An 18,493-nucleotide genomic window follows, 5' to 3' on the forward strand; every position below is an offset into this window, starting at 1 on the left:
ATATTATTTCATTATTTCATATCTCATGTATAATATATATCCATTTTTTGATTACGAATAATAGATAAAATATATGAATATGAAATATGAAATAAAATATGAAATAAAAATTAAGTTTATATTTTTTTATTACAACATAATGAAGATAAAATTAATTTATGATATACTTTTTTTTATAAATGGATTTAAATGTAATGCCAATAAAATTTATTTATATATTCACTACAGACAACACGAAATTGATTTTAATTATTAGATTTTAATCAAAAAAGATAATAAAACTAATCAGAAATAATAATCTGTAAATTTTGTAGAATAAATATAGACAAAGAGAGCAAATAATGCAACAGTAAAAATTTGGCAATTAACGTCATCTCTAAAAAACCAGAAATAAAATTTAATATAAATAAAAGAACAAATAATAAAAGAAAAATAAAGAATTTACCATCAATACCATCTCTTGAGAAAGATCCAAAGACATCTTTTCATGAGATGATATAAAGTAAAAATTAAAGAGTAACGCCATCTCTTAAGTATTTTTAAAGATGATGTTTTAAAGAAATATTTTTGATATTTAAAAGATGACTGATTTCCCATTTTTAGTCAATTTTTATTTTATCTATTTTTCTCTTATTATTTAGTCTTCTTATTTATATTTTCATTTGTGACACTTTAGAGATAGTATTTTTTAATTTTTACTTTATTTTTATCTTTTTATCCATTATTTACTTTTTTGGCGTGTCAGAATATAGAATAAAAATTAAACATATTTTTATCATTTTTATTTATAATGTGTTTTAATTCATAATATATATAATTTATAATATGTACATTCTTGATTTTATAATATTTCTCTAAAACAATAACCTCGCAAAATATAATATAGGATAAAAAACACAAATCAAATGATACATAGCAATACGTTCATACTTTCTTTGTTTTTTATATAATAAATTTCATAAAATTCAAATTAAAATATTTTTTAATAATTTTTCAATTAATTTTTATAATATTTATAATATATAGATTAATATTTTTTTGTTAATGAGTTAATGAGTTAGTTAGTGAGTTTTATTTAAAAAGATAAAATTGACCTTCATATGATTTATAAACATTTATTTTCATAAAAATTATTAATACTAATTAATATATTTTCTCATACCAAACTATACATATTTTTGTAAACAAATTTTTTTTTTTAAACATTTTTCGTATTTATTTTATATTCACTGTTTTTATATTTATTATATATATATTATTAAATAATATAAATCAATCATTGATTCAGTAAATAGTATAGATCAAATTAATATATATATATTTATTTATTTATTTATTTTCTTAAATACCCATATTAAATATATGAAATATTGAATATATAAGAATATATAGGCTATAAATATATATTTTTGAAACATCTTTAGAAAATCATTCTAGAGATAAAAAAAAACAATTAGTATATAAAATTAATTGTTTATTAAGTTATAAATAATTAAATTTTTCATTAAATGAATCAAGATGGAAATAAAATAAGAATAGTTTTATGTTCTCTCTTATATAGTTTTATTATCCTTCTTATTTTATTATTATTATTATATTATGTTTGCTCAAATTTATGAATTGCATATTTATATCAATTTATATCTATGATCTAGCAGAACTTTTATTATTTAGATTTATATACTTGAAATACTAATAATATATGATTTACAATTTTTTAATAATATTAAAATATAATAAAAAATTTTGAAAAATGTATATATTAATATATTTATAGATATATCTATATATATCAAAATAAATAATTATACTACAAAATAATAATAATAAAAATGTTCACTGTATCGGTCCCATGGTGTAATGGTTAGCACTCTGGACTTTGAATCCAGCGATCCGAGTTCAAATCTCGGTGGGACCTGTCTAGTTTTTTTTTAATGAAACAAAAAATTTATAATTAAACAAAATTAGAATTAGAATATTATAATAAATATTAAAAATATTTAAAATTCACAAAATAGTTTCTTCATATAATCATATAAATAATGTATTTATTTTAGTAATTTTTTTCTGAATAAATGATATAAAGACATAAAATATATTAAAATATATTATTTAATATTTATTATAATTATAATGATAATTAATATTATTAAATGCATTTATATTTTTTAATGGGATAAAGACATTTATTTATTTTTATTACAAATAGTAGCTAAAATATATGTATATATATATACACTTTAGATATGTATCTTTACAATCTTAATAGAGGGCATTACTATATCAATGACATTCATGTATACTCGATTTCGAAAGTTAAAATAGTATACTAAGTAACCTCTCTTTATTTTTGAAGTTTTGAATGAAAAAAAAATGAAATTTAATTAACAGATTATATAAATTTATATAATAGATTTTTGCCGTAATATTAATTAAAAAAAATTAAAATAAAATTATAAATTATGAATGTATATTATATAAAATATATTCATATAATAAATTAAAAATTTTTAACATAAATTTAAATATAAATTTTATTATAACTATAAATAAAAGATTGTAATTATGAGTGAAGAATCTGATTCTGTTGTGATAGTTAAAGCAAAACCAGTTCGTAAGATATTCAAAGCTCCAATAAAAATAAATAAAATTCCTGAAGAAATTTTAAATGACCCATTATTAAATGCAGCAATTGTTGCATTACCTTCTAATTATAATTTTGAAATACATAAATCAATATGGAGAATTAAAGAATTGAAAGTGAAAAAAGTTGCATTACAAATGCCTGAAGGACTTTTAATGTATGCTACAACTATAGCTGATATTATAGAAAATTTTACAGGTGCAGAAACTATTATAATGGGAGATGTTACTTATGGTAAGAAATTATATAATAATAAAAAAATAATTTTTAATCTATTGATTTTTTATAAGATATATATATTTATATATATCTTATATATGAATATTATGAACATATGTAATAATATATATAATATAATTATAAACTGATATAATGAATATAGGAGCATGTTGTATAGATGATTATACCGCAAAAGCATTAGATGCAGATTTTTTAATTCATTATGGACATTCTTGTTTAATACCAATTGATCAAACTGTTGGTATAAAAGTACTTTATGTATTTGTTAATATCAAAATTGATACTTCACATTGTATTGAATGCTTACAAGCTACATTACCAGTTACAACGAAAATTGGACTTGTAAGTACTATACAATTTGTTAGTGCATTACAAATAATTGCAATGGAAATGAGAAAGAATGGTTATGAAGTATCTACTCCACAAAGTAAACCATTAAGTCCTGGCGAGGTATTAAATTATAAATTCAAATTAAATTCTTTTTTTACTAAAAAAATAGTTAAGATTATAATTTGTATATTATAAAAAAAACTTATTATTGCATAAAGATTTTAGGTTGTACAGCACCACAAATTAGATGTGCTGATGTAGTTATTTATATAGGAGATGGCAGATTTCATTTAGAAGCAGCAATGATTGCTAATCCAAAATTACGAGCATTTCGATATGATCCTTATGAAAAGAAATTGACAGAAGAATTTTATAATCATGAACAAATGCTAAAAAATAGATTAACAGCAATTGAATATGCAAAAAATACTAGAAGATTTGGATTGATACTTGGTACTTTAGGAAGACAGGGAAATCTTAATGTTTTGAAAAATTTAGAAAATAAAATTAATTTATTAGGAAAAGAAAATGTTATTATATTGCTTTCAGAAATATTTCCAGATAAAATTAAATTATTTAAGAACATTGATGCTTTCATACAGGTTTATGATTTTCTTATTTTCCATATATATTATATATATTAATATGATAAATATACATACATATTATATAATTCCTATATTATAGATTGCATGCCCACGATTAAGTATAGATTGGGGAACAACTTTTGAAAAACCATTTCTTACACCATATGAAGGAGCAGTTGCTTTAAAAATGATAAACTTTAACAATGATAAACCATATCCTATGGATTTTTATGCTTCAACTAGTCTTGGACCATGGACTCCTAATTATAAAGAATCTGAATTAGAAAAACAAACTGATACTTGTTGTGGTAAATGTAAAGATAAAGCATAAATAAAAATCAATTAATATTTAGTTTAATGATATTAAAAAATGTTATTTTTCAGTTATTTTTTAGTTATTTAAAACTATATTTATATTATAATTTAATAAAAATTATATTACTGTATATATTTATTTATTATTATTCAAAAAGTAATAATAAAATAAGAATTTTAATAATTTTTTAAAACTTTTTCTATGAAAAAATTATAACTTGATAAGAAAAATATTTATTTTTTGTTTTATTTTTTATGATATATTTTAATATATTTAATTTTATATAAAGCATAATTTATATTTAATTAATAATAATTAATAATTTTATGTATCTGTATATTTATTATAATTAAACAATCTCTATGTCATGTAATCTATGATAATATATGATTACAACAACATAGAAAGATCCGCGTGGGCGAATTACGTCATACGCCCACCTGTAGCCACACATCCATATAAAACCTTTTCTGATTTGTACAATAGCTGTAATACAAATATAATTATTATACATTGCATAAATTTTCCTTTATACTAGAATTTGTAAATTATTGACAAATTTATATTAAAAATCATTATTTTATTACGTATATCTGTACATTTATATAAAAATTCCATTTTTTAATTTGTAAATGTCATAAATAAAAAATTATGATTAAAAATATTCAATTTTTAATCTTGCTATTATTATACCATTATAAGTAAATTAAAAATATAATTCTTCTTTTAAATAGATATTACATCAAATAGATATCATAAACTAATTTTTATATAAATAAATGAAAATTTAAAAAAAAAAATAATTTCTGAAAAATTATTAAAAAAAAGTCACAGGATAGATTGCATAATTTCCAGGGGTGGAAGGCTGTTTCGGCCGCACCCCGACGGCAGTCGTCATTTCAACGTGGCTCAACAAGTACACGCGGTTGTATATAGTTGATTTAAATATTTGAAAATATATTGCATAATGTAAATTAACTATAATCTTATTTATTAATAAATTGAAAAAAGGCGTAATAAAAATACATGGTTTAGAAATATTAAAAAATTTAAATATATTTATCATTCTTATATTTTATTTCTTCATTGATCTATTAATAATAAAAACAACATATATCAAATATTTTAATAAATTGTAAGTATGTAAATATTATTTCAATCTTTTTGCAAATAAAATATTTATTCTATTTAATTTTCATATTAAATATTATTTTTTATTTATCATTTCTTATAATTAAGTTATTAAATATTATTTATAAAATCATTTTATCAATTATTTATTTAAATTTAATCATTTATCATTAAAGATTAAAACAATAATTAATAAAAATAAAAATGATTTCATATAATAATATATTTTCAAAAAGGATTTGAATGACATCAAAAGTAATGAACGAGGATAACTGGAATGAAAAATGGCCTAAACAATCACAAGCTAATAAAACAATACGTCGAAACAGTAAGAGAACTGAAAAATTAAAATTATCAAACTCATCTAAAGGAACTACACCTAGAGAAAAAACTCTTAGAAGATTGGAAAGCAACGAGAGGGAAAGAATGAGAATGCACAGTTTGAATGATGCTTTCCAGGTAGATATAATTATAATAATTTGTAGTGAAAATATTCCATTCTTATGAAAACATAAATGATTATATTTTATAGTCTTTACGTGAAGTAATTCCACATGTATCAAAAGAAAGGCGATTATCTAAAATTGAAACTTTAACTTTGGCAAAAAATTATATAGTTGCCCTTACTGATGTAATATGTGCAATGAGAAATGAAGAAAAAGCTATAGATCCACAATCAGAAATTTCTGAATCTCAAGAATCATCTAAAAATATGAATATTTGTCTAAATATGAATATTCCAATTCCATCAAAATCTTGTAGTTAGAAGAATATCCATCAAAATATTTATTGAAATTATTATTCTTCACAAAGAAACAATTCTAAAACAATTGCAAGCCTAAAAAATAATATAATATATTTCTTATTATTAATAGGAAAAAGAATATTGACATAATAAATTATTTTATTAAATTTTTTTTACTAAGAATTTATTTTCACATATTTCATCAAATAATTTATAGTAAATCAAAAAATAATAAATTTATATCTAATATTGATTTTATCTATTTTAATTTTATTTTTATTCTGTAATATTAAAGAAATTATAGTGCCAAAGAACATACTGAAATTTTCAAATGAAATAATATTATGTTATTATTTATAATTTATTTATATATTAAGTTATGATATTAAGAAAAATTAATAGTATGATATGAAAAAAACTTTATTATTTTATAATTATAAATTATATTGTTAATATATATAGTAATTAAAAATGCTTACATTATATTTATAATTATGTGTGAATTAAATATTAACAAAAATTAATAATTAACATATATGAATAATTTATAGAATATATAATATTTGTTAAACGATATTTATTTTCCATATATTTATGTATAAAGAAAGAAAAAATAAAAATATATTTTACTTATGTGTTTATTTTTATGTTCTTTTCGTTTTCATTTCCATATGTAAATAAATATTATGAAAAATTACAATATTAAATAAAATTTAATTTTTAAAAAAGTATTACATAAAATATGAAAAAAGTTTAAACTAATAGATTATATTTCAAAAAAATAAATTATATTTACTTTTATAAATTATATTTATGTACAAACTATTCAGAAATCATTTAAGAAAATTGATTATTTTCTTAGATAGATATATTATTATATATTACATTATTGATGAATATCAATATATTAAAATCATAAAATATTTTAAATTAATTTACAGTAAAAGATATAGGCCAAGTGTTTAAATCTTGTAAATCAACTAATACACCAGTTTGTGTCTTGGAAAATTTTGGAATAGAAATCAATCTTATTGTTTGTCCTTCTTCTGCTGTAAAATAAAAAATATTTTATTTTATTAAAATTATTTTCTTATGATAAACATAGAATTAAGTGTATAATAAAAATATAAAAATATAATAATAAAAATAACATAATATAAAAGACATAAACTTACCAGTATATATTTTAGTATCATATTTATCCATATTACCAACAAAATATATATCAGGACATTCTGTTATAATAAATGGATCAATTTTGCTAGATGAATAAGTTGGAGTAGCATCTGGTGCAGTTGGTGCATAATGACACCAGAGTAAAGTACGTTCTAACCATATTAAAGGTGAAATGTCAACAAGTCCAGCAATTTTCATTATATCCATAATAGGTTGGCCACTGGATCCAGCTATAATGCGAGAGTTTATACTACCAACCCATGGATTAGTAACTCCATAAAAACTTTTAAACCTATCATATCATATGTATGTCAATAATTTGTATCTATTTAATATATTATTATATATTTTCAATAGTTATCTCAAAAACAATACCATTAATCATTCCATAGCAATAAAACTATATTAATAGCATATAACTATATATAATATACATAAATCAAAGATCCATATTGTTTCTATATCATCAATGGAGATAAGTATATACATATTTGTAAAATAAAAATAGAATCAAATAAAATATTTTGATCTTTAGTTTTATATATATTGTACATTATATGTATATATATTATATATATACAAAAAGATTATAAATATATATATATATATATATATGATTTATAGCAATGTTTTTGTATTAATTAGTAAGAGAACTGTATTACCTGGAACATTCTGGTAAAATACATGGATGAAATGGTTGCTGAGGTAATCTATGACAAGTTGGGTCAAATTCTCCAGGCATTAATAATATAGGGCAACACTGTGCTATAGGATAAAGAAAATTATCCAATTTATGTGTTACATTTGCAGTTTTTTTAAATATAGTTTCATTATGTAATTTAGTTTCAAAATAGTTTTTATAACTGTATGTTTCTATAGATCCTCTTATACTATTTCCTATATTAAAATATTATTATTATTATTTATTGCAAAGATTATTTTCATTAATACATATTAAATATATTAAATATACCTGCTATAATAATACACACAATAGAAGCTACTTCTTTATGAACTTCTTCACAGCCAATCATTCCAGTAATCCATTCAAATAATAAATTTATACTTAATGATTGTAAATTATTTGCTAAATCTAAACCAGAAATGATCAAAATTTTTCCTTGCTTTTCTAGTGGTTGAGAATTAAGAATTGATAATTTCGGGCAACATCCTGGAAAACACCAATCTGTTACCTGTAATTAATGTATTTTATAAACAAAATATCTATTAAATTATATCTCAAGTAATTTTTAATTTATAATTATATTATCTACTTTATAATTTTTATTATTTTTGTAAATTATATAAAAGTAATATTTACTAAAAATGCACCAGTTTCCAGTTCATGACCACATACAGCGCAAACTATACCAGTAACTATATCTTGAATATTTATATGAGTCCCAACCAATTTAATGCGTAATGTTTCATCTTCTAAATATAATATATCTTTAAATGATGCATAATTTATTCTAGCTGGTTGAGGTATTAATTGAAGTTCTTCACTAAGTTCATTTAATATTGATGGTCTTAATTCTTGATGTTTATATAAAGTACCTATTATGACACAAGTATTATTTTGATTTCTTTCACAAAGTTGTGACAACGAAACTATTTCATAATGCGCTAAAATAAAATATTAAGAATTAGAAAATATAACCTAAATCAATAATAAATATAATCTTTATAATATTTACCCCATTTAATTTTTACTTTTTGTAAAATGTGATCTTTCAGTGCTTTTAATCTTGCATTATAAATGTTACAATATTGTTGTTTAGAACATTGTGTAAAAATTTCAAATTTTTTAAAGTCATCGAATTTAAATGATTTGCGATTGTACTTAAATTGTGGAACTTCCATTTTAGATTTTTATTAAATGTTTCGAATAATGTATAAGTTTATTAATAAATTTAACATTAACAGGTATTAGTCAAAATTAAATTACTATAAAATAAAATCATAATTAAACAGCAAATTTAATTTTTTTTTAAATCATTGATTGTGTGATATCAAAAAAGATATTTTTATTTTATTATTAAAGCAAAATATTAAGTATGTATATATATATTAAACAGATCAGATATATTTTCTAAAAATTTAGACTGAAATTTAAAAAAATTGAAATCAAAAAAATTTATTAAATTTAAATAATAATTTAAATTATATATAAACAAAAGTATTAATAATTTTTATTTAAATATTATTATATTATTTATTTATAATTTATGTAATTATATAAACTAAAGGATTATTACTATAAAAAGAAAAACATTTACTTACTTTTTAAAATTAAACAATTTTTATATATAAAGTTTATTTTTACATCAATGTTATCAAAAAGTTTTATGTAAATATATTATTTTATAAAAGTGGATACCAAATCTTAAATACTAATAATGCATGTCAGGCAATTTATTTTACACTAATATCAATACTTATTATGTATTGATTATAATATAAATAAAATGTAATGCACAACCTTGAATACATAAATATTGCATGAACAAATAAAAGAATACCTTACATTTTAAATTAGATACTATCCAATATTCTACAATACATAAAATATTGCAAATTAATTAAAAATTATGCAGGATTTGGTGGCAAGCCCATTGACCAAGTGTCTAATAACTTCTTATCATGAGGACCAGCACCTAAGCTAAGCATAAGACCAGAAAGATCTCCATTATGACCACGTCCTCGCATGGCATGAACTACTTTGGCAATACTATAATTAAAATGAAAATATTTTTAATTTAAAAAATCAATTATTCAATATTAATATAAATTATACATGTAATTATACTTTGCCCATTCTTCTTGTAACGCAGCAAAATGTGCTTTCAAAGCAGAATTTCCAAGTTTCTCATTTTCAAGTGACTTTTCAATTTTTGTTAATAATGTTGGTAACTTTAGTGGTAATGTACCTGCCCATCTGACAATATGTGAACTTGAATTTTCAACTTTATGTTCATCAGCTACAATGTCTAATCTACATACATTTACACAAGGTAAAGGCACCGCTACTGATGTATCAACACCTAGAATAAAATTATTTATAAAACATTTGATATAATATCTATAATTTAATATTTTTATAAGCATATATAAGTACCAATAAAGTTGCACTTATTAGGATCCATATATTCTGTTGCATGAGTCTTAACTCTTCTACATGCACGTGGAATAAGAGAACTAAGACCATATAAAGATTCCAATCTTTGAATATTTGGACCTCTTACTAAAATTTGAACACCTGTTAAACTAGAATATAAAAGTTGCCTAAATTGATCTTTTCCTAATACAGCTCTTAAATCTTTAAGTATTAATGTAGTGGGTTTTTCTAAGACTTCTGAAAATTCAAGTGTTGTTTCTGGTTCATTTGAGTTTAAGGTTAAATTTATAGGTAATTTAGCATTTACTAAAGTAAATCCATCTTCAGTTTCTAAAATATAAGAAATACAATTTTATATAAAATATGCATATATATTTTTTCTTATAAATATACCATTTTATGATACTAACCAATCTGATGTTCCAAGTTATAATTCAATTCATCATCTAATAAGTTCATAGGAAAAATTTCTATGAAATGTCTTGCTCCTGCACTAAGAATCCATACCAACCACATGTGAATTCTAATTTGATTTTAATTTATTAGTATCTTTTTTAGGTGTTACATATTTATATGTATAAAGAAAACTATTATAACCATAAAACAAACCTTATAAAAACATGTTTCTCATTGGTTATATCACTAAAAGTTCTAGGTTGTTTGTTAGAATTATTATATGATCCTGATCCATTATTAGTTGATAAACGAACAATTCTTTGTGGGCATTCTGCTTCTTCTGCATTATATTTTTTTTCAGCAAAATCTTGTAATTCCCGAATTACTTCCTTTAAATTATCAACTAAAAAGGGCCACATATTTAATAGAAACTGTTTATCTCTCATAAAAACAATAAAACTGCACCATTTACGAAAACCTCTTGCCTAAAAATAAATAAAAAGAAAAAAAAAATTTCTTAATAATAATGAAATTTTTTTGATTTCCTCTCTATTGATTTAAAATTGTAATTAATGACATGATTTGAATAATTTATTGTAATAGCTACCAAACATGCTTTTTCGTTGCATAATTCACCTGGGCATCTTTTAATGTAAATGTATGACTTAAAACATGCCCCCTATATTCATCTCCAAAGTAGCAAACACCTTCTTTACCCGGATGTACTTCACAACTTAAGCTCCTTAAATAATTAAAATAAAAACATAATTTTTTAATTTGTACACAATTAAATTTTTCTGTATTTATAAAATATATAACATAAAAATTATCTATATTATATATATTAATAATAAAAAAATTATTTTACAATTACTATACCTAAAGCATGCATGCTTTAGCAAACACCAAATATCCTGAGTTAATGATTGTTGAGCAGAAAGAAATGATGTTCTAGTTTCATGTTCATTACTTAAATATTTCACATTTCCAATACTTTGACATCCTTCACATTCATATTGTCCATCTTCCATAATATTTTGATTTCGTTTTAATATTTCTTTTGGTCCATAAAATTTTAATTTTTCTGTACTTTGATTGTCATAATTACGATAGGTTTGAGTAGTAAATATCACTTTAGGTCCGTGTGATTCACAGAAAATACATAAAGCAATCACAGCATTCATTGTTAATATTATTTTTTCTTGTATGAATATTACAAATTTACTATTCATATATTTTCATATCTTTGTTATTATTATCATTTTATAAACGCATATATTTCATATTTATGTGTGCACATAAATATGTATAAATAACGTAATATTTTCATAAAATTTAAATAAAATATTTAAATATTACATATCTAATATTTAAAAAGTAGAAATTATAATTTTAAACCTAACCTCTATTTGTATAGAATCAGCTATAAAATTTTAATAATATAAAAATATCAATGTGTTATTTATAAATTTTTAGCTCACGTTTTAAAAATGAAGTAATTAATTTTTTTTAGCTTTTTCACGTGATAAGACAAAAATGAAGAGAAGCCAGGAACACGTGACATTATGATAGTCTCTTATACATACTAAACATACATTTGTTCATACAAAGAATATTCACGCATACATTTATAGATTTAACGATTTTGTATATAATTCGCAAGTAAAAACAAAAATATATTTACATAATGTAATAAATTGCTTTTTGTGTAACAATGTAACATGTAATACCATTTAATTATTTTTTTTTATTTATTAAATCATTTAACATTAACATAATTAATAGCAAGAATGATACATATAAAAAAAATATGCTTATTATATATATTTTTTATATTATATTATGATATAAATTATAATGAATAAGATATATAACATAAATTCATTATTTTGTATTATGATTTAAATTAATTTTAACTTAGTACCTTCATATGCAGCTCTCATCCATATTCCTATTGCATGTGCTTGAGGATACTTAAATTCCTAAAATTTAAATAATTTTTATTTTCTTCTACCAAATTTTAATTATAACATATATCATAATTAAAATTTAATAATAAAAGAAAATATATATATCATTAAATTTATAAAACAATATAATATTTCATTTTTATTTACATGAAAAGATTGTGTATGTAAAACATTTGTATTAAAATTTTCTGCAGCTTTTACAGCTACTCCAAATGCATCAAGAGGATCCATATTTTTACTTAATGCATTTTCTAAGTCTATTTGTATTGTTATTAAAATAGTTAATAGAATATCATTATTTAGAGAAGATATTTTAATTTGTTCCAATGCTTTATTTGCAATAGTTAATACATGTAACCACATGTCTACTGTTATTTCCTTATCATTTTGATATTTTGAAAAAGCCTAAAAAATATTATATATTTGAAATGTTAACTAACAATATAACAAATTATGTCTTACTTTAGCAACATTGTAAAAAAAATAAGAATATAATCCTCCTTGTGAACCACCCACTGTTCTTTGAATGATATGACTAATTTGTGTAAATGTTATATATAAATTTGTTCCTGATATTTTATTTTTCTGTAAAATATATTATTTAAGATTTCATATATATGTATATTTTGTTTTTTTTTTTTTTATATCTAATATTACAACCTGAATATCATTTTGTATAGCTTTAGCTCCACGTGCAAGACTTGTACCATAATCTCCATATTCTTGATCCATTTTATTTAATTGTTTTGTACATACTATTATTGCTTCACATGCCATTGAAATAATTGATAAAAATGCTTGACCAGTTTCATAATTCATTGTTGGTCCTTGTAAATTTAAATCATACCAATTGATATTCTGTTTTAAAATTTAATTTATTTATTATATTTATCATAATTTCAAAATTAAGATATAATTTCAAAATTATGATAAATTACCTTATTATATTTTCCTGATGTAATTATTTTTTTTTTATTCTAAAAATAAATTTTAGTATTAACTTAGAAAGTATAATATAAGTTAATTTCTTTTTACATTACATTACCTCCTCAATTTTTATTACTTCTGTAATTAATACTCTTGGCCAAGCAGATGTTGGAAAATCTAAATATTTAATTAAATCTGTAGTAAGTGAGAGATTTAACAAACAGATATGAAAACCACTATAATTTGAATATGTCATAAATTCTTTCACATATATTCTTTTTATTTTTAATTTATTTATTTCTATTTGTTGCAAAAATTCTAAGATAAATATGTTTCCTTGTATCTGACTACAACCTAAGAAATTTAAAAACATTTTAAAATTTAATCAGTTTTAACATAAATGAAAAGATATTTAATTTCATAATGATACCAAAGTTACTTATTAGAATTGCAATTTCATGACCAGTACAAAATGTTTTAGTTTTATGTATACTTTTTTTAGTACAATTCTGTAATGTTTTATTTAATATATTTATTAGTGGTTTAAGTATTTGTTTAACTACATTTGAAAGTATATTCAATTTATATCCTTCATGAATTATACTTTGAAAATGCATTTCTGTAAAATATAATTTTTTTGTATATTATGTATATATTAAATAATTTAATTTTTAAAAATTTTGTAACCTGTTTTCAGACATAGGATTTCTCCATTGTTTGCAACAGAATTGCAAAGAGAATAAATTTCATCTATATTTTTTCCTTCTTCTGACATAGCTCCAGCTATTTTATATATAAAAAGTATAGGCAAAATATCATTTTCTTTAGTATTATTGAAATAATGCGATATATTATTATTTACTATTATTAGTTTAATAATATATCCTTTAACTTCTGCATGTAATTTAGCTAAGGTAAAGTTTATAGAATATTCAACATCATTTTGAATAATTAATAATATACCTATATATAAATATTTTAATTAATTATTATTATTATAAAATATTTTATTAATATATAATTGTATAATATATATTTATTAATATATAATTTGTAAATATTAGTATTAGTATGAAATAATATTATATTTATATATTTTATTACCTGAAGGATGATCAGATTCAATTTCTGCAATAACTCTCAATATGTTATTAATTGAAGGTCCAGAAAAAGTATTGCCTAAAATTGCAGCTGTTAACATTCCAGGACCTACAAATCTTGGATATAACAATTCATTTTCAGCTCTACCACCAGATATTAATTTGACCTAATTTGACCTCTGTTGTATTATTCTATATTTAAAATATTTTTATTTTATTTTAATAAATTACTTACTTTCCCAATCATATTTACATAATCTTTACGTAAGATTGCATTACAATCTTCTAATACAATTAAATCATTATGTATCTTTGCTATTCCCATAAGACTTTTATTAATTATTGTATCAAGATAATCATAATCTTGGTCTTTTAATTCACACATTTTTATGTACAAAAATATATAAATCTAAATAAGTATTAACAATTATAATAAAAATATTATATGTATTTTTTAATATTTATTCTAAATATTATATGTATATATATATATTATATATAATATTAAAGAATTAAATTAAATAGATAACCTATTAACTTACCTATTTTGAGACAAATATAATTTAAGTTATGTCTTAAAAGATATTTTATTTTTTTTAATTTTTTATTCAAAATAAAATTATTTATTATAATTTTAATAAAAAAAATCAATTTACCTAATCTTTATAAATTTAAATATAGATACATGAGCAAAAACTTGCACAGTCAATACATATTATCTGTTTTATGTTTTATATTGAAATTTATTTAAGTAGTAATAAAATAAATCATAATCAATATAAAGATGCATTTATTTATAATTACTTAATTCAGCCATAAATGGCCAAATATTGCACTACATATTTTGACTACTTTTGCAAACTCTACTTTTTTGAAGTATCAAAGTTTTATATTAAATTTATTAAAGTTCACCAAAGTTTAATTAAAGTTAAACTAGAAAAATGGAATAAAACTTAGATATGAAATCTTAAAAAGCAAAGCTTGCAAATACATTACTGACAAACTTTATCTTGTCTTATAATCATATAACAATCTTAAATGTTATCAGTCTACAAAGTTATACTAAAATTTGCTTAAAAGTATTTAGATACAGTTGTCATAACAATATTAGCAATGTATTCATGCATTCACACAAACGATGCATGTAATATTTACATCATTCTATTAAAAATTCATTATTTTCACGCTGCATTCATACTACGCAGGAAATTTTATGTATACTTAACTTATTTGGTATATATTTATGAGTTGTATACTTTTACCTGCATTACTTTAAAAAAGGAAATAGCAATCATATTTTGTATCACATTAATTTTATCATTTAATTTAAATTTGGATTATACTTTATATTTAAATGAAATTTCTGTACACTTTTACATTGATTAAAATTTTAAAACAGCTTTATAAACATGAAATAACAATAAAGAATTATGTAATTTTTATATTACATATTCAAAAAAATTATTGATAATTATGCATATTGAATTCATGCAAATCATTAAAAATTTATTGAATATTAAAACAGTCAAAAAAATTTATATTCATGTACATAAAATTTCTAATATATAAATTTAATTTTAAAAAGCTTTATGTTTGTGTGTTTCTAATATATAAAGTTAATTTTAAAAAGTTGTACGATTATTTATACATATAATAAAAAGTTACAATTTTACAAAAACAATATACATGTATACAATTCATTGTAACAAATATAATATGTATGAATTATATAACAATTCAAATTCACTAATTGTGATATCCAACAAATTAGGTTTGTTTCTAATCTTCAGATTTAATTCTACACAATTCACTGGTTCTTAGATTACTTTTAAAACACAAAACAGGCTAATGTTTAGCACTGTTTACCATTCTGAACTACTTTGAGATATATCTTCATAACTTTTATAAATTTCTCCTTTTTTCAAAGTGATTTTGTGATATTATTAAATAATCGTTTACCCCACCATGATTCCAAATCAAATGGTTTAAAATCTAAAACATAATTGTTACAGGCTATCTTGATCATATCTTGATCATTTTTCTTAAACAAAAATAAATATTTAAATTACCTTGAAGAGTATCATTTGGTTCACCATCATTGTAATATACTATAGTATTAGGACCTAAAATTGATAAAATATTTTTATTCAATTATATATATATAATATATATATATATAAAGCTTAAAAAGATAAATAAAAGTTAAATATTTACAATTCATTTTAATTAAGTATAAAAGACTTACTGGAAGGTTCTGAACAATCTGAACCATCAGAAGATTCACTTCTTTGTCGTGTATTAACTTGATTCCATGCTAATAAATAAAAATTATAATTATAATATTAATATAATATCAATATTATATATATATATATATTATATACGATTTTATTTTTTTTATATTAATATTTTTATATATTTTTATATATTATGAAATTAAAATTTATATTTTATGAATACATATTAACATAAATCTTTTTAACTTACATTCATAAACAAATTTAATAAGTTCTTCATGTTGAGGAGTGATAACTTCTTGCATTTGATGTCTCTGTGAACTGAATTTAGATTTCCCATTCATGTGAAAGACTGGTTTTGGCACATGGCTATGAAATAAATATTAATATATGTTATAACAAATATATATTAACATAGCATCTGTAATGTTAATATAAAAAAGAATTCTATAGAATATTTTCAAAGCATAATAGTTATAGAATATTTTATTTATGAGTCATTATAAAAAATATAACATAAAAATTATACGTGCTTTTTTGAATGTAGAATTATGAATTGCGTAATGCTGAAATACTGGAGTTATAAAAAAAGAAAAGGAAAACAGCAAGTTTAAGATATATGAAAGTATTACCGGGTGATCTCCTGATCGTCATCAGGATCTGCTTTCCTTGTTAAATCACGTAAAGTTTCCAATCTTTCAAGATTCTGACTAATTCCTAAAAAATTATAATAATTTAATGAAGTTAACATTATAAATGTTTATATAAAATTAAATATTTTTCAAATACCTCTTCGTGTCTTAGCGACTATCTTGCTAGGTCCTTTTGATACAGTGTACATGTTTCTTATGAGAGAAGTACAACAATAACTTCGAACTATATTTGCGATAACAGATCATCCGAGATTAATCTTAAAATCTTAGTTTAGAATTAAGTAAATTACTATATAACTCTAAGTAGAACTGATTAGACCAACCGCACGGATTGAAATGATCAACGTGAAATACACGATGAATAAACCACGTGATCTCAGCTTGTGCTATTGCATTAATATGTATATATAAGTAATATTTACGAATGTATATGACCATATACTAATTCAATAGTCCAAATCAATTCGATTTTTAATTTGAATTTTTAATTCGAGGATTTTCCCATTATAAATGACAAAAAATAATTTACACACATATTTTAGATATTCATAAAGAAAAATTAATTATTTTTAATATTAATATAATTTATTATAAAACAGTTCATTTGATCTGATTATATAATTATATTTAATAAGAAGATAAATTTATTTGAAAAATAGGACTCTAAATATCAAAGATAAGATTTTTTCATTTATCTATAATATTTAATAATTTAAATACAAAATCGAAATAATTTAAAATATTAAAATATTATCAATAGAAATCCAATTCTAAAATTTATGTAAAATATAATGTAGATTAAATAATAACATAAATAAATTTTACATTAATTTTCATAATCTTTGAATATTTATATTATAATTTTATGTTTTATATATATTTATTCCTAATTTTATTTAAGGATTGGAACTTTCTGACATAAT

General features: G+C 20.4%; 5 protein-coding genes, 1 long non-coding RNA gene and 1 other non-coding gene across 11 annotated transcripts; 4 read left to right on the forward strand and 3 right to left on the reverse strand.

Annotated features, from left to right (window-relative positions):
* The first annotated feature begins 1,846 nt into the window (after window positions 1-1,846).
* On the forward strand, window positions 1,847-1,918 carry TRNAQ-UUG (transfer RNA glutamine (anticodon UUG)). The gene has a single exon. It is a non-coding gene; the product is annotated as a tRNA-Gln (tRNA).
* A 351-nt stretch (window positions 1,919-2,269) lies between these two features.
* Window positions 2,270-4,781, forward strand: Dph1 (diphthamide biosynthesis 1). Of its 2 annotated transcripts, none has more exons than XM_012485482.3 (4): window positions 2,270-2,878; window positions 3,027-3,334; window positions 3,433-3,816; window positions 3,902-4,781. In XM_012485482.3, exons 1-4 carry the CDS (start codon window positions 2,566-2,568, stop codon window positions 4,130-4,132), a joined length of 1,236 nt encoding a protein of 411 aa, XP_012340936.2. In that variant the 5' UTR covers window positions 2,270-2,565; the 3' UTR covers window positions 4,133-4,781. The 2 variants fall into 2 exon arrangements, with proteins under 2 accessions (XP_012340936.2, XP_086766416.1); XM_086910290.1 differs by having other exon boundaries at window positions 2,289-2,878; window positions 3,027-3,226.
* LOC105735237 (uncharacterized) lies at window positions 4,543-6,626 on the forward strand. The gene is made up of 3 exons (XM_012485477.3): window positions 4,543-5,252; window positions 5,485-5,707; window positions 5,781-6,626. Exons 2-3 carry the CDS (start codon window positions 5,492-5,494, stop codon window positions 6,012-6,014), a joined length of 450 nt encoding a protein of 149 aa, XP_012340931.1. The 5' UTR covers window positions 4,543-5,252; window positions 5,485-5,491; the 3' UTR covers window positions 6,015-6,626.
* LOC100864427 (DNA polymerase delta subunit 2) lies at window positions 6,396-9,338 on the reverse strand. 4 transcript variants are annotated; one of them, XM_086910288.1, is made up of 6 exons: window positions 8,867-9,338; window positions 8,541-8,795; window positions 8,143-8,340; window positions 7,832-8,066; window positions 7,169-7,461; window positions 6,396-7,042 (listed from the first exon to the last, which is right to left on the reverse strand). In XM_086910288.1, the coding sequence occupies exons 1-6, from the start codon at window positions 9,030-9,032 to the stop codon at window positions 6,924-6,926; spliced, it is 1,266 nt and encodes a 421-aa protein (XP_086766414.1). In that variant the 5' UTR covers window positions 9,033-9,338; the 3' UTR covers window positions 6,396-6,923. The 4 variants fall into 4 exon arrangements, with proteins under 4 accessions (XP_086766414.1, XP_086766415.1, XP_086766413.1 ...); XM_086910289.1 differs by having other exon boundaries at window positions 6,396-7,039; window positions 8,867-9,245; XM_086910287.1 differs by having other exon boundaries at window positions 6,396-7,039; window positions 8,143-8,362; window positions 8,491-8,795; window positions 8,867-9,245.
* On the forward strand, window positions 8,871-10,238 carry LOC147657353 (uncharacterized). Its single transcript, XR_015292625.1, has 2 exons — window positions 8,871-9,095; window positions 9,767-10,238. It is a non-coding gene; the product is annotated as an uncharacterized LOC147657353 (long non-coding RNA).
* Window positions 9,449-15,583, reverse strand: BHD (folliculin). The gene is made up of 18 exons (XM_086910310.1): window positions 15,223-15,583; window positions 14,916-15,089; window positions 14,685-14,847; window positions 14,268-14,543; window positions 14,011-14,199; window positions 13,699-13,934; window positions 13,592-13,630; window positions 13,314-13,511; window positions 13,116-13,238; window positions 12,801-13,058; window positions 12,608-12,665; window positions 11,563-11,707; window positions 11,320-11,425; window positions 10,897-11,168; window positions 10,698-10,810; window positions 10,288-10,617; window positions 9,979-10,213; window positions 9,449-9,900 (listed from the first exon to the last, which is right to left on the reverse strand). The coding sequence occupies exons 2-18, from the start codon at window positions 15,063-15,065 to the stop codon at window positions 9,759-9,761; spliced, it is 3,033 nt and encodes a 1,010-aa protein (XP_086766436.1). The 5' UTR covers window positions 15,066-15,089; window positions 15,223-15,583; the 3' UTR covers window positions 9,449-9,758.
* Window positions 15,453-18,480, reverse strand: LOC100865023 (MAPK regulated corepressor interacting protein 2). The gene is made up of 6 exons (XM_003692949.3): window positions 17,707-18,480; window positions 17,550-17,634; window positions 17,168-17,286; window positions 16,926-16,994; window positions 16,750-16,803; window positions 15,453-16,672 (listed from the first exon to the last, which is right to left on the reverse strand). Exons 1-6 carry the CDS (start codon window positions 17,756-17,758, stop codon window positions 16,602-16,604), a joined length of 450 nt encoding a protein of 149 aa, XP_003692997.1. The 5' UTR covers window positions 17,759-18,480; the 3' UTR covers window positions 15,453-16,601.
* Between the last annotated feature and the right edge of the window lie 13 nt (window positions 18,481-18,493).

This window comes from Apis florea, unplaced genomic scaffold (genome assembly GCF_048593485.1).
Source record: "Apis florea isolate Af1SG1 unplaced genomic scaffold, ASM4859348v1 contig_3170_pilon, whole genome shotgun sequence".
NCBI lineage: Eukaryota > Metazoa > Arthropoda > Insecta > Hymenoptera > Apidae > Apis > Apis florea.

Coding starts and splice junctions, on each gene's coding strand:
- BHD (XM_086910310.1), bottom strand. CDS start 15,065: ATGTGTGAATTAAAAGACCAAGATTATGATTATCTTGATACAATAATT. Junction 14,200..14,267: donor AATCCTATGTCTGAAAACAG/GTTACAAAATTT, acceptor TATATTTTACAG/AAATGCATTTTCAAAGTATA. Junction 13,059..13,115: donor TTTTTTACAATGTTGCTAAA/GTAAGACATAAT, acceptor AATATTTTTTAG/GCTTTTTCAAAATATCAAAA.
- Dph1 (XM_012485482.3), top strand. CDS start 2,566: ATGAGTGAAGAATCTGATTCTGTTGTGATAGTTAAAGCAAAACCAGTT. Junction 2,879..3,026: donor AATGGGAGATGTTACTTATG/GTAAGAAATTAT, acceptor TAATGAATATAG/GAGCATGTTGTATAGATGAT. Junction 3,335..3,432: donor AACCATTAAGTCCTGGCGAG/GTATTAAATTAT, acceptor TATTGCATAAAG/ATTTTAGGTTGTACAGCACC.
- LOC100865023 (XM_003692949.3), bottom strand. CDS start 17,758: ATGTACACTGTATCAAAAGGACCTAGCAAGATAGTCGCTAAGACACGA. Junction 17,287..17,549: donor GACGATCAGGAGATCACCCG/GTAATACTTTCA, acceptor TTTATTTCATAG/CCATGTGCCAAAACCAGTCT. Junction 16,995..17,167: donor TATTAAATTTGTTTATGAAT/GTAAGTTAAAAA, acceptor TTTATTTATTAG/CATGGAATCAAGTTAATACA.
- LOC105735237 (XM_012485477.3), top strand. CDS start 5,492: ATGACATCAAAAGTAATGAACGAGGATAACTGGAATGAAAAATGGCCT. Junction 5,708..5,780: donor GTTTGAATGATGCTTTCCAG/GTAGATATAATT, acceptor TATATTTTATAG/TCTTTACGTGAAGTAATTCC.
- LOC100864427 (XM_086910286.1), bottom strand. CDS start 9,032: ATGGAAGTTCCACAATTTAAGTACAATCGCAAATCATTTAAATTCGAT. Junction 8,796..8,866: donor AAAAGTAAAAATTAAATGGG/GTAAATATTATA, acceptor ATTTTATTTTAG/CGCATTATGAAATAGTTTCG. Junction 7,462..7,831: donor ATTTTACCAGAATGTTCCAG/GTAATACAGTTC, acceptor ATGATATGATAG/GTTTAAAAGTTTTTATGGAG.